The sequence below is a fragment of the Chaetodon trifascialis genome, chromosome 20, assembly GCF_039877785.1.
Source record: "Chaetodon trifascialis isolate fChaTrf1 chromosome 20, fChaTrf1.hap1, whole genome shotgun sequence".
Lineage (NCBI taxonomy): Eukaryota > Metazoa > Chordata > Actinopteri > Chaetodontiformes > Chaetodontidae > Chaetodon > Chaetodon trifascialis.
The window spans coordinates 8,793,726-8,806,142 of NC_092075.1; the positions used below are offsets into that span (position 1 = coordinate 8,793,726).

The 12,417-nt window shown below is 40.4% G+C and overlaps 1 protein-coding gene across 1 annotated transcript in view; it reads left to right on the plus strand.

Annotated features, from left to right (window-relative positions):
- LOC139349209 (astrotactin-2-like) overlaps positions 1–12,417 on the plus strand; it is a 262,594-nt gene that overhangs the window by 119,839 nt on the left and 130,338 nt on the right. The window contains exons 5-7 of the mRNA XM_070989796.1: positions 1,292–1,399; positions 3,942–4,088; positions 9,898–10,065. Coding sequence (XP_070845897.1) covers positions 1,292–1,399; positions 3,942–4,088; positions 9,898–10,065 — 423 coding nt within the window. The remainder of the gene's footprint in view (positions 1–1,291; positions 1,400–3,941; positions 4,089–9,897; positions 10,066–12,417) is intronic.

The window sequence follows — 12,417 nt, forward strand, 5'->3', positions numbered from 1 at the left end:
TGTGTGTGTGTGTGTGTGTGTGTGTGTATATGTATATGTGTGTGTGTATATATATATATATGTGTGTGTGTGTGTGTGTGTGTGTGTGTGTGTGTGTGTGTGTGTGTATGTATATATATATATATATGTGTGTGTGTGTGTGTGTGTGTGTGTGTGTGTGTATATGTATATGTATATATATATATATATATATATATATATATATATATATATATATATATATATATATATATATATATATGTGTGTGTGTGTGTGTGTGTGTGTGTGTGTGTATGTATGCATGTGTGTGTGTGTGTGTATATATGTATGTATGTATATATGTATGATAGAATAGAATGTGAAGTTTGCATGTTCTTCCCGTGCATGCGTGGGTTCTCCCGGGGTACTCCGGCTTCCTCCCACAGACCAAAAACATGCTCATTAGGTTAATTGGTGACTCTAAATTGCCCCTAGGTGTGAGTGTGAGTGTGAATGGTTGTCTGTCTTTGCATGTTGCCCTGCAATCGGCTGGCGACTGGTTCAGGGTGTACCCCGCCTCTCACCCGTTGAAGCTGGGATAGGCTCCAGCCCCCCCGCAACCCCGAAAGGGATAGGCGGTATAGAAAATGGAAGGATGGATATATATATACAGTATATATAGGCCCAGTGTGAAAAAATATGTAATATTGCACAAGATATTGCAAACAGTAGGTTTCTAAACACTCTGCTACATTAGACAGTGTTAGAGTTGAACAGTCTGACAGCCGTTGGCATGAAGTACCTGCGGTAGCGTTTCTTCTGGTACATATCTATATCGAAGATTTCATATTAAAGCTTTGACTCTGGGCAAAGATATTTGCAGTTCCCAGAAACTTATACTTGTGCATAATGATACCTTGTCTTTGTTATTGCCATCTGAAATAGACACTGCATTTCCCTAAAACTAATGAGAATGTTCTGCATGTTGGTGAAACAAAAACACAGGAGCTATTTTGATTTTTAAGCAACTGAGCAGACTTTGACTTTGACTTTGAACAGAATTTCAATGAAACTTTTGTAATGCCATATACAGTAGCAATGACTAACCTACGTCACTGTCATGCAGACTTGTTCATACAGATCTCACACATTTCTCTGCTGTGTGTTATGTCTAATTGAGTTTCTAAGTATTGATTACCTGAAAAACCTACTGGTTAACTGTTGCCATCTGTTTTTTCAGCATAATTGTATCCTCAAGTACTATAACTATTGATTGATTGATTCTTCTTGGATTTCTTTCCACTTTTTTTCCTCTTATCTTCTCACTGCCAGCAACTGGAGGTGTGTTTGGTCCTCAAGGGGAATCAGGGTCAGAGCCTGAAGATGACAGCCAGATGAAGTTTTACACAGAGCAGCACAGAGGACGAAGGCGCAGCAAGGGTGAGAGGGAATGCAGGTGTATGTCTGTGTATATTGTTACAGATGTATTACAGTTTAAACACATTAACTTGCACAGGCGGGAACCCTCTTATCTATGGCATACTGCTGAGAAGGCAATAAAGTAAAAAAGTGAAAATAAAATACAATAAAACATTTTCAAAACAAACAAATTCCAACCTTACACTGGTTGAATATGAGGCGTAATAATGGAAGGGCAGCCTCAAGCTGAGCGAAATGAGGCTGGACATTTCTGGAATTTCCAGCATAGCTGGAAGTAGGAAGGAGTCGTGCACATTCCTGGTGGGTTTTTAAGTGCTGTTCCAGGGCACAGCTCAATGACACACCGAGCAGATACAGTACATGAGCTGATGTAAATGGAGGCTCAGTGATGAGCGAAGCTGAGTCAAATTACTTTGATGGGAAGCATGATTTTAACTTCCCTTACCACTCAGTGATATGCGATAGTGAAGGCTGTGTGTGGATTTTGCTTTGGTGTGTGTGAGCGAGTGACCTGGACAAAATGAAATGCACAGAATTAGTCCATCTGTGTCCCCTTTGGTGTCCACATAGTGATAGAGTGAATAGCAATCCTATTATTTCCCATGCCTACAGTTCATTATGGCAGCGAGAGGAAGGAAAAGGAATAATAATAATAATAATTAGTATTACCATTTTTTATTATTATAATAAAAATAATAGAGGCCACAAATTATTTGTTACCCAGAAATATGTAGGCAGGTGTAGTTTAAAGAACAAAATTATATGCACTAAGTACAGTGTCAAAGATTTAGCAGTACAGATGAATGTTGAGTTGCATAACTGGGATGTTGTTAAAGGAGATGTGCAGATGTAGGCATCAAGCAATGAAGAAAAAACACTAGTAATAGTAGTTGTAGTAATAGTGCAGTTTTTTCTCTGAGAACTGTTTTTATAAATGGATGGATGGATGCCTTTTTGGGCATTGATACTGAGCCCTTGTCTCAGTCTTGTTGATATTGCAAAAGTAGTAGGTATTCAAGTTCATCTCATAGTTTAAATGCAACCTTTTATGGAATGGAGGTAAAGATTTTAAGCCCAGTTTTGTGAACACAGTCAGGACGCTTAAATTGCCTTTATAGGATTAATTTAGTTCCGAACTGCATTCATGCAAATATAATGGAAGTGTGTGTATTTGTTGAGAAATTTCAGCCATGGAAAATTGTCCTTGTCCAAACTGTCAGCTCTCACTTAGATTTTATTAGAAAAGCACATTGGCTCACAACTGGGTAAGACATAAAACTCATGGCCATGATCTGTGTTAAAGTTACAGCCCGTGTAAAAAGGTTGTACTGGCCAGAGGGAAATAAATAAAAAGAAGAAATTTTAAGTTAACAAGCTTGCCTGTCGCCTTACGTTCAATTACATATTTGTCTACATGTCTGTCGTTAGTGTTTCTGTGCGTGTACGAGCGGATGGACAAGGTGTTTGGTTTGTGGCCATAAAGTAAGTGTTTGTCACCGTGAGCATGCATGCTTTTGTCTACTCAGTAGGCTTTTATAGTAATTGAGGGACCCTTCCACAAGCCCGGTGACACCACCCACACCCCAAAGGGATTAGCTGCTGCGCCGCTTTTGCTGCAGACAGCTGTTGTTCCTGTCCCTTCATCGCGACATGTGATTCAGCGCGGGCGGATATCTAACTTTGTGTCCCTGATTTTGACCTTGAGCAGTGACTCACTTCTCCCTCGTTCAGTGCACATCACTTCACAAGCACAAAATTTGCTACCACCAGAGTTCCTCTGCTTACAATGGGAAACATGAACAGGTCTACTGTTGTATTGACTTTTGCAACAAACCTGCATAGTGCAGATGCACACAGGGCAACTCTCTTCCTAGAAACCATCCACACATTTTTTAGCACCTGGAGTATATTTTCAAGAGGTTCAACAGGACCAATACAGTGGAAATCTAGTTTGAACAGTGTCACCACACCAGTCCTATTTCTACCTTATCTCTATCACATCCCAGTAAGTCTCCTTTTAATGTGCTGAATTCTTTCCCATGATAAATATCCGTAGGCAGAGGTTAAGCGGTTAATTTCGTTCCTTATATCCTGGCTTGGAAATGGGAGCCCTGACAGAGCCAAAGGGCAACCAAAACAACCAATCTATAACCCTGTCGGTGGCAATAAGATCATATATCACCCCTGCAAATGATTCTGGGCTGCTCTGCACAGGCTTGGGTATTCTAAGTCATCCTTTAGTTACTCAGGCCAAATTTGAAACTGGGTTAAATTCGTAAATCAGAAGCACAATTAAATGCATTTTCACGGATTGAGGGAGGCTTAGAGGATATGCTTTCCAGGCATTGTGCTAAAGTGGATGATTTAGTTTTAGGTTTGCCTTATGTGTCTGTGTGGATTATGTTCCTGTGTGCGAAAGAAGGAACTTGTCACCTCTACTAAAGGATGTGCAAATGCAGTTATCTGTTTGAGACCCTGATCGAAATTAAAGGGCTTCTGTCAAATCGTTCACCTTTACCTTTTTCTCTTTCTCTACCTCTAGGCCACCCACACAGTCCTCTGAATAAGGTCACCCTGACGCTGATCACCATCAGCACATGTGTCATTGCCATTGTCTATGCTACGCAGGATTCCTGCCCTCTCACCGTCAAGGTTACCCTCCATGTGCCTGAGCATTTTGTCGCAGATGGTAAGTGCGACACATTCATTAAAGATGCATTTCTTTATGGTTACTTCTCAGTTATACAAGTATAAGAGAGCGTGTAAATTTCTTTGGTTTTGGCTCATTGACACTGCGGCAGTAGTAAAAATAAAACAGTAATGGTGCTTACAAGTACAACAAAATAGAATTATGCTAATATGAATAGCAATAACAAAAATAATGTGCAAAATATCAATTCAATAGAATGTACTATATGAATGGGATATCTGTCCAGGTAGAACTTGGTGAGGAAGACTGTGAAAGCCCACATCAATTTGTGATACACCCACAGTAATTGCAGGAGGATATACTGTAACTCCTTTCAACTGATGCGCCTCATGTTGCCTAACTGCAGTGTTGTAGCAGTGCATACCTGAGCCTTGGGTGTTAGCTGAAAAGAAAAGGATATAGATTTGTGGAGCAGGTTATCATAATTGCCACTATCCATAATGGTATACCTTTTTTCACGTATTTGCTTTTTCCCCAGCCATAATTGGATACAGTTTTCCTTCAAGTAGCATTCTCCAGTGATGACTGTGGAGTAGGCGCGCTGTTACTGAGTGGTGGAAAATATTATGTAATTTGTACAGTTTTTTGTCGTTAGGAAGAACACCTAATGAAGCAGGAACAGCTCCGCATGCTTCCTCTGTTTCTGTTTACAAATGGCTTGCAGTAAAATCTCCACCCCCTCAACCGTGATTTGTGCTTTTCAATTTCAGCGCGATGCTTTCAGTGTCAGTGCCCCCTCTCCACGACTGATAAAGTACAAAAGACGCACATTCATACAACAAACAGTAAATCATGTGCGGGAACAAAAAGATGAGCAAAAATCAGGACAATAAAGCCCGCACACTGAAAGCTCCCAATGGGAAAAATATAATATATTTATTACCACCACAAACAACCGCATGACACTTTGAGCCATCAGATTGGTGAAAAGCGCTGTGCTCAAAATGTGATTGTTTTTCGTTGTTTTGCACTGGGAGTTTTCAGTGTGCAGACTTTATTGCATGTACATTGGATGATACTAACCTATGGTTTGCACTTTCACAGTTGCCATGACACATATGGCCTATTCAACAATGCCTCCAAGGTTGCTTCATACATACAGTAACAGGCTGTATATGTATGTATATGGCATACAAACAAGCTATATGCTCTAAAGTCAAAATGTTTTTGGTTTTTTTGTATTTTTGATAAAATTTAGATTTGGGGTACTCGGGGAGCTGCATTAAAAGCCCCCTGAGTCTGTTTTAAATTCCTTGTTGGCTCTGGGATAACTGTAAATTGGGTCCATGTATCAGCAGCATACCACAGTATCAACCTCACTTGGCGCTAAGAGAGGCCAATATGGAAAATGTTAGGTGAAGTAAGAGTGAGTGCGGAGCTGAGGCAATTTAACTAATGATTGCCATATCTCTGGAAGCTCTGCATTCACATGTCGATCAGGTGCTCTTGCCACCAGGGCCTCATTTCTAGTCCACCCACACACCCGCAGTTTGTGTGCACCTGGGCACAAAATACGAATGAACAGCACACAAAACTGTCTCTACTGTAATACGTGCCAAACAACATGTCAGCCAACACACTGAGAAAAGATATGTTTTCAATGAATGGATGAATTATATTGTCCAGTGTTTCATTTTCCTCCGGCCAGTTCGACCAATCAAATTAGATATCACTTTGCAGTATCACTGGATATCACGTGAGTGATTAAAGAGAAGTTGTGGCATTCGCACTTTTAATTTTCTTTTAGGTAAGAAATTCACCAGTGGTCCAGACCTGTCTTATGATTCATGCACAGGTTTCGTGCCTTTTTTCCACAGGGCGAAAACCACTAACTTGACTTAAGAATTATAATGCCATAATCTGAATAAATTTGGAGTTTAAATATGATGTATAAAAATTCTCTCGCTCTGCATTCAGCTGCCCCGGGGTCTTTACGCAGGTCTCTGTCCAGGATCATCCTCCGTCAAAACACTTGACAGCTTATCACTTACTCTAGGCTATGATATTGTCTCGTGTAACATCTCCATAACTGTCACGTTGCCTTGACCACCTCTCCTATTAGTCATGGGCTGCTTTGCCTTTATAAGGTGTTGTTTAGCATCTAGCTTCAAACTCTCTCACAGTATGGCACTGCTCTGACAGCACGTCGTTAACAGCTGTACAATTAATATTTTCTAATTGTTTCAGGTGCTCTAATACAACTGCTGACACCGCTTAACGTATTGCCTGCTGATTTTCAACAGCATGGAGTTGAAGCTCCGGAGTATGAAATTCTTCTTTTTACACTGTGGTAATGTTTTTGTGAACGTAACTTGCCCGCGAATAGCCCCTTTCAGTATCCATTTGTCCTTAAAACACCCATTGCAAGATATCTCTCCAGCTGCTTGCTAAATGAGATTGCTGAATGAGAATGATAACTGATTGATTTTGGTCACTTCCTGACCTTTGCTCTCCCACTACTAACAAGACAGAATTTCCACTTATATGCAAGAGTTTTCTTAAAAGTTTGAGCGCGTCTTGAGCTGACCTCTGACCCGATGCTCAATTCTCAACTTTTTGTGTAAGATATTAAAAACTAATGGCTGGAGTTCGATGGGATTTTCCACGGACATCCAGGATCACCAGAGAATGAGCTACTTAAATTTTGATGACCCCATGGCCTTTCCTTTAGTGATACCCTCAACCTGAAGGGCAAACAGGGCAAACAGGGCTTTTGCCTTTCAGTTTTGTTGTTCCTCTGCAAACTTGTGTATACTTGAATTGGCCTAAGAAAAACAGACACCTGAGGCTGAGCAGATGTGATACAAAAGGCGACTTAAGCCATTGGTCTGGCAGCCGTACAGTCGGCAGCAGGCAGTCAGAGCAAACAAGCAAACAAAATCCAACAGATAAACAAACAAAGCAAATCCAAACTGGCAAGCCACTTATAAATATGAGTTAGGTCAGGACAGAAACAGGCAGGCAGGGAAAAAGGCCTACAGTGCAGCAGTATGGCGACAAGGCAACACATATGATCTGTCACACAAGACATGTCAGCTGTCCTCTAGAAACTTCGCTCTATATACTGGAGGAATAATGAGTGATAGGAGGCAGAGGTGCAGCCAAGTGATGAAGTCACGTATCAGTGTGAGCAGTAAATTCAGAAGGAGTGACTAGCAGACAGGTGAGACATGACAGGAGAGGCTAAACAACCAGCACAACTCAAAGCTAATATGTCGATAGGTAAGTGGCTGGAAGAAGTGGAGACAGAGGGTGCAGACTGTTAAATCAACATCATGGCACGCTCCTTCGAAAGCGAATACAGGTCGAGCTAAAGATATTTTTTAGAGGTTAATAAGAAGATTAAAACGCATGCCATGCCATGAACCTTTTATTTTATTAGTAATTCAGAAGATATTCTCATTTTAGCACTCCAAAGTGTGAAGTGAATCAAAGGATTTTTTTATGTTTTTAATATCAAGTCTATGAAGCAGATATGTATTGCATAACAGAAGAGACACAGAGAGGGGGGTTATATACAGTATAACTTCATTAAAATTACACTCCAAAGGTGGTAATAATGTTTAGCAAATAGACAAATGCATAATTTATGAAGACAGAATGAGGAAAATCTGTCATTTGTGTGTCTAATTGTGAATCCCAGTTGCTAATCGTAGAATTGGAGGTTAAGAGAAAACACAATAATGCACAATTGAGGAGTACAAAAAAAGCAGCAACAACAAAAGCATTAAAATTTAGAAGATAAAATAAATAAATAGACATATTATAATACGTCAGTGGTTTTCAGGCAACAATAGAGAAACAACTGTTAAGGTTTGCACGGTTTCTTTAATTATCACTGTTGCCATGGCTCAGATGTGCGATGCTTTCTATTCCACCTCAGTTCCCTAAACAGTTGAAAGGTGATTCATCGAACAAAATAATTTTTCCCCCAGTCTCCTGCACTCAATGCACAACATGCACAACCAAATTGCCAGCAATCAGCCATGTTCCTACTGCTCAGGAGGGGTTTCTTCACAGGTCTCCAAGAAACCAACCCATAATCTAACAATTGCTTCCTCGCTGTGTGAGCTGAAGCCATTAGATTTCTCCACTCTCTCAGCAAATGAGGGCTACTGGCAGTTCTGTTCACTAAATTGCAGTGCTGTGCAGGAGGAAATGGCCTTGTTATGGTCACCTTTGGTCAGCCTGACCTGGACGATGCTTTTAGGGATCCTCTCTGCAAAATTATGTGTGAATTTTCACCTTTTTGGTGTTTTGGTTGGTGCTGGATAATTCCTTTTCAAGAGCAGCCCCAGCAGTCCTTGTTGCTAAGGGATTAGTCAATATTTCCTCATTTTAATTATAAATGATTGATTCGATTCATGGCTGTTGTAGGTAGTTGCAAGGAAGTGAGTTGTCCTTTCTAGTGCAATATCTTGAACCATGTCAACCAAGTCGTTTTTAATTTCAGGCACAATAAACAAGAGTTTACATTGCTCATATATAAACCTGTACAGACCCATATACACAACACAGACCATTAATATCACTTCATTATGTGAAGTAGATGCAGTTCAGCTTTTCTTGGGTGCATCCTGTAGGTGCAGGAGAATAATGGCTAGAAGCAATGCAACATTTACTCGAAAGCAACACAGCAGGCCTATTATTGGTCTTTACACTTGAGATGAGAGGCCCCCGCCAAGTTTGCTAGGTAGTCAGAAAATAGAACTTATGAGTGTATTTTTTAAGGCTTTGAGTGGCTGTCCCGGTGCAACACGCTCCTGTCAAAATAAAAGAGAAGCAGCTGGTGACTTAATGTGTGTAGGAGGAGGCACATGGTAGTGTATTCTATGTGGAGTTTGGAACAGCTTAAATGTTAAGAAGGAGAAAACAAAAGACGGATAGATGAGGCTTGGGATATTGTAGCTTCGCACAGTGTGTTGGACAGTGTGAGTGTTCTTTGTTGGGTCTTTCTTCTCTGTGCTGTGGATTTTACTGCAGGGAATTGGCCCTGTAACTTTTCCTGTGACTCAGATTTGATTAGTGGGCTTTGCAAGCTTTTCCATATGCATTAATCCCGTGTTTAGAAAAAACTGCCTGGAGACCACCAATGCAGGGTTTCATATCATAAAACAGAATAAATGTGCCAATCCTTTTTAATCTCACAATTGTTAACTTTATGTCCTGGCCTGGTTTTTGAAATGCATTTTAAATTCACTTTGACACAGAGATGCATATAGGCTGCAGAGGAATCTGCAGATTTAGCTTCCACAGCGCAGCAGTATACACACAATATAGCTGTGCAAGAATCTTACTGTTCACCAGAGAGTTGAAGCACAATCTCCTCACAGCTCCCTTTGGAAGTAAAAGTCATTGGCATCAATTAGGGATAATCTTGTTCAGTGATCAGAGTTTAACGATTGGCCTGGGAGCAGTAAGAAAGAAAGGTAAGTCAGCGTCAATGAGCATAGCCTTTACTGATTGACTCGTGGAACTCTTTTAGCCCCTCTACTGCAATTACCAAGGAAATCCCATCAATACACACATTATAGGTCTTAATTTTCTCATTTAAATTCAGCCTGGTCAGGAGGGGAATTAAAATTACAGTGAGAACAAAAGAATTAGCCACTTTCCAGCTGATTTTGCAATAGAGCCAGCAAAGGAGCTTTTAAAGATCCCAAACAATCAAGCTTTTTTTCTGCCTTTACATTGTTTTCTTCTTCTTCTTCTTCTTCTTCTTCTTCTTCTTCTTCTTCTTCTTCTTCAAGCAAAACACTTTTATCGTGTGTTTTCTTTTGTTTTTCAGGAAGTAGTTTTGTGGTGAGCATGGGCAGCTTCCTGGATGTTTCTAATTGGCTAAACCCAGCCAAGCTAACCCTCTACTATCAGACCAATTCGTCCACACAGTGGGTCCAGGACTTCTGCGGCCAGAGGGCCACCGAGCCCTGCGAGCAGATTTGCGATCAGGACACAGGTTAGTCCACACGCACGCATGGACACACTTAGGTCTGTTTGTCTAGCAAATAATATAAGTCCATTTTTTCATCTATTTTGTCCAGTAACTGGCTATTCAGTGTTGGAAAGAGGTAAAGGGTAACATAGAGGACATTACAGTAAGGTCTCAAAGCCACACACTGTCTCCCATACTGTTTGACACAACACCATTATATACTGTAGGTCCCAAAAGCTCCAAATATAATTAAAGGGGACAAAAAATTCTTCAACTATAGGTATGAATTATACAGGACCATTTAAAGAGAATGGCTTAAAGTAGTTTACAAAGAGCTAAGCTTCATAATTAGCCGATAAAATGTTCGAACAAAAACATAACACATAACTGTAAAATCACGACATTGAGCCAATTTGAAATTCTTTACACTAGTTAGAAATGTCATTTAAAGACATAGTTCAAGGCATATTTCAAGTCATGTTTTGAAATTAGAAGAAAATACATTTGAAGACATTTGAATCTCTTTTAAGGTGGGATAATTGCAAGGACTGCAGTGAGGAGGAAAGAAGGGCAGCTCTTTTTTCTTCAGGGTTACCTCCATGAATGTCTTTGAAAGAAGTCATTGGAGGAGCCTGATGGAACTGCTTTATACACATCTAAGACATAAGATCAAGTGAAATGGCACGGATGTAGTCATAAAATGCCGTGGTGTTAAATATTGATGCAGTGTCAAGCTGTACTGAAAACCATTAATGCTTGTGTGGATTCAGGTTTGTGAAGTTATTACCACCGACCACAAAGCTTAATTCAGTGTAGGCATATTTAATAAATTGTACTTATGTATTTAATAGAGCAGATAAATTAGTTTTTACTTTCAGCCTTTTGATATTACTTCGAGTGACGCCATACAGTATGAGATGAATTGCAAAACTGAATCTAGCAAAAGTTCTCTTTCTTTAAGATCATATATTGTATATATAAAGACCCCACACATGCAAATCCATCTTTAACTGAAATGCAAAAAAAAAACCAAGATCATTTAAAAACAACAAATCTACTTTGTTTTAAACAAATTTGGTCATTATTTTCTTCCTCAATCAACCTTTTTTTTTATCTTAAAATATTGGTAAGAATACATATCTTGCCACAACTTTATCAACATAAGCAAAATATTGAGCTTGGTAAGTCATGTGAGTCTCAACGCAACAAGGCGGAAGCCATTTTGAATTTGCATAATGAGGACCTTCTATTTCCTCCATTACACTAATAATCCAATCAGATTGTATGTAATAGGGTTGTTAGGTAATTATTGAGCTTTTCAATGATGTCTCAGAATGAGTCTCAGAAACTTGTGGTGTTAATTCAGCGCCAGCTTCTTTCTGATCCCGCCTCCATCTAATGCAAGAAAATGGGTGTAAAAAAGAGGCTGCACGGTGGCGCAGCAGGTAGTGCGCAGGTAGGTTGCCGGTTCGATCCCCGGGTCAGGCGGGGCCTTTCTGTGTGAAGTTTGCATGTTCTTCCCGTGCATGCGTGGGTTCTCTCCGGGTACTCCGGCTTCCTCCCACAGACCAAAAACATGCTCATTAGGTTAATTGATGACTCTAAAATTGTCCGTAGGTGTGAGTGTGAGCGTGAATGTTTGTTTGCATGTGGCCCTGCAATCGGCTGGCGACCGGTTCAGGGTGTACCCCGCCTCTCGCCCATTGTAGCCTCTGTAGCCACTGTAGGCTCCAGCCCCCCGCAACCCCGAAAGGGATAGGCGGTATAGATAATGGATGGATGGATGGGTGTAAAAAAGGGCACAGACACAAACACGGTGATTGGCTGAGTTGCCGATCAAGAGCCCGCACACGGGAGGCTGTCTTGTGTTCCTCAGACCACATAGAGACTTTTAGCAACGATCAACAGCAAGATGGCATGGAGAGCTAAACTTCTCATGTGCACCATGTGCAACTACCACAGAAGCAGAAGGCTTTTAATCACATTTTTATTTGTATTAGCTTAGGGAAAAAAAATGGGAATGAATGTGACATTAGTATTTAATTCAAAACGAAAGTCTAGCGGCTGTTTTGTTCTGTGGAGGATCTTTCTGTTAAGTAGGAAAAAATACACTTAGATGAAGTAGCCAAGCTGAGCTTTTAGATGGAGTGTGTATGCTTTTCTTATTCAATTGGTGAGTAAATGTAACAGCCTTCTATAGTTGGAGTCCAAGCTTAATACAACGAGCTAGCAAACAACATTGTCAGTATGTAAGCACAAGCCCTCAGTGCCTGTTGCCTCGTCCAGGTAAATAATCACGTGCCTCTGCAGCAGTATGTACACAATCAGCTCACACAATTTTGAGCCTGTTTGTGCTGACATTAAAACTATGCCAAC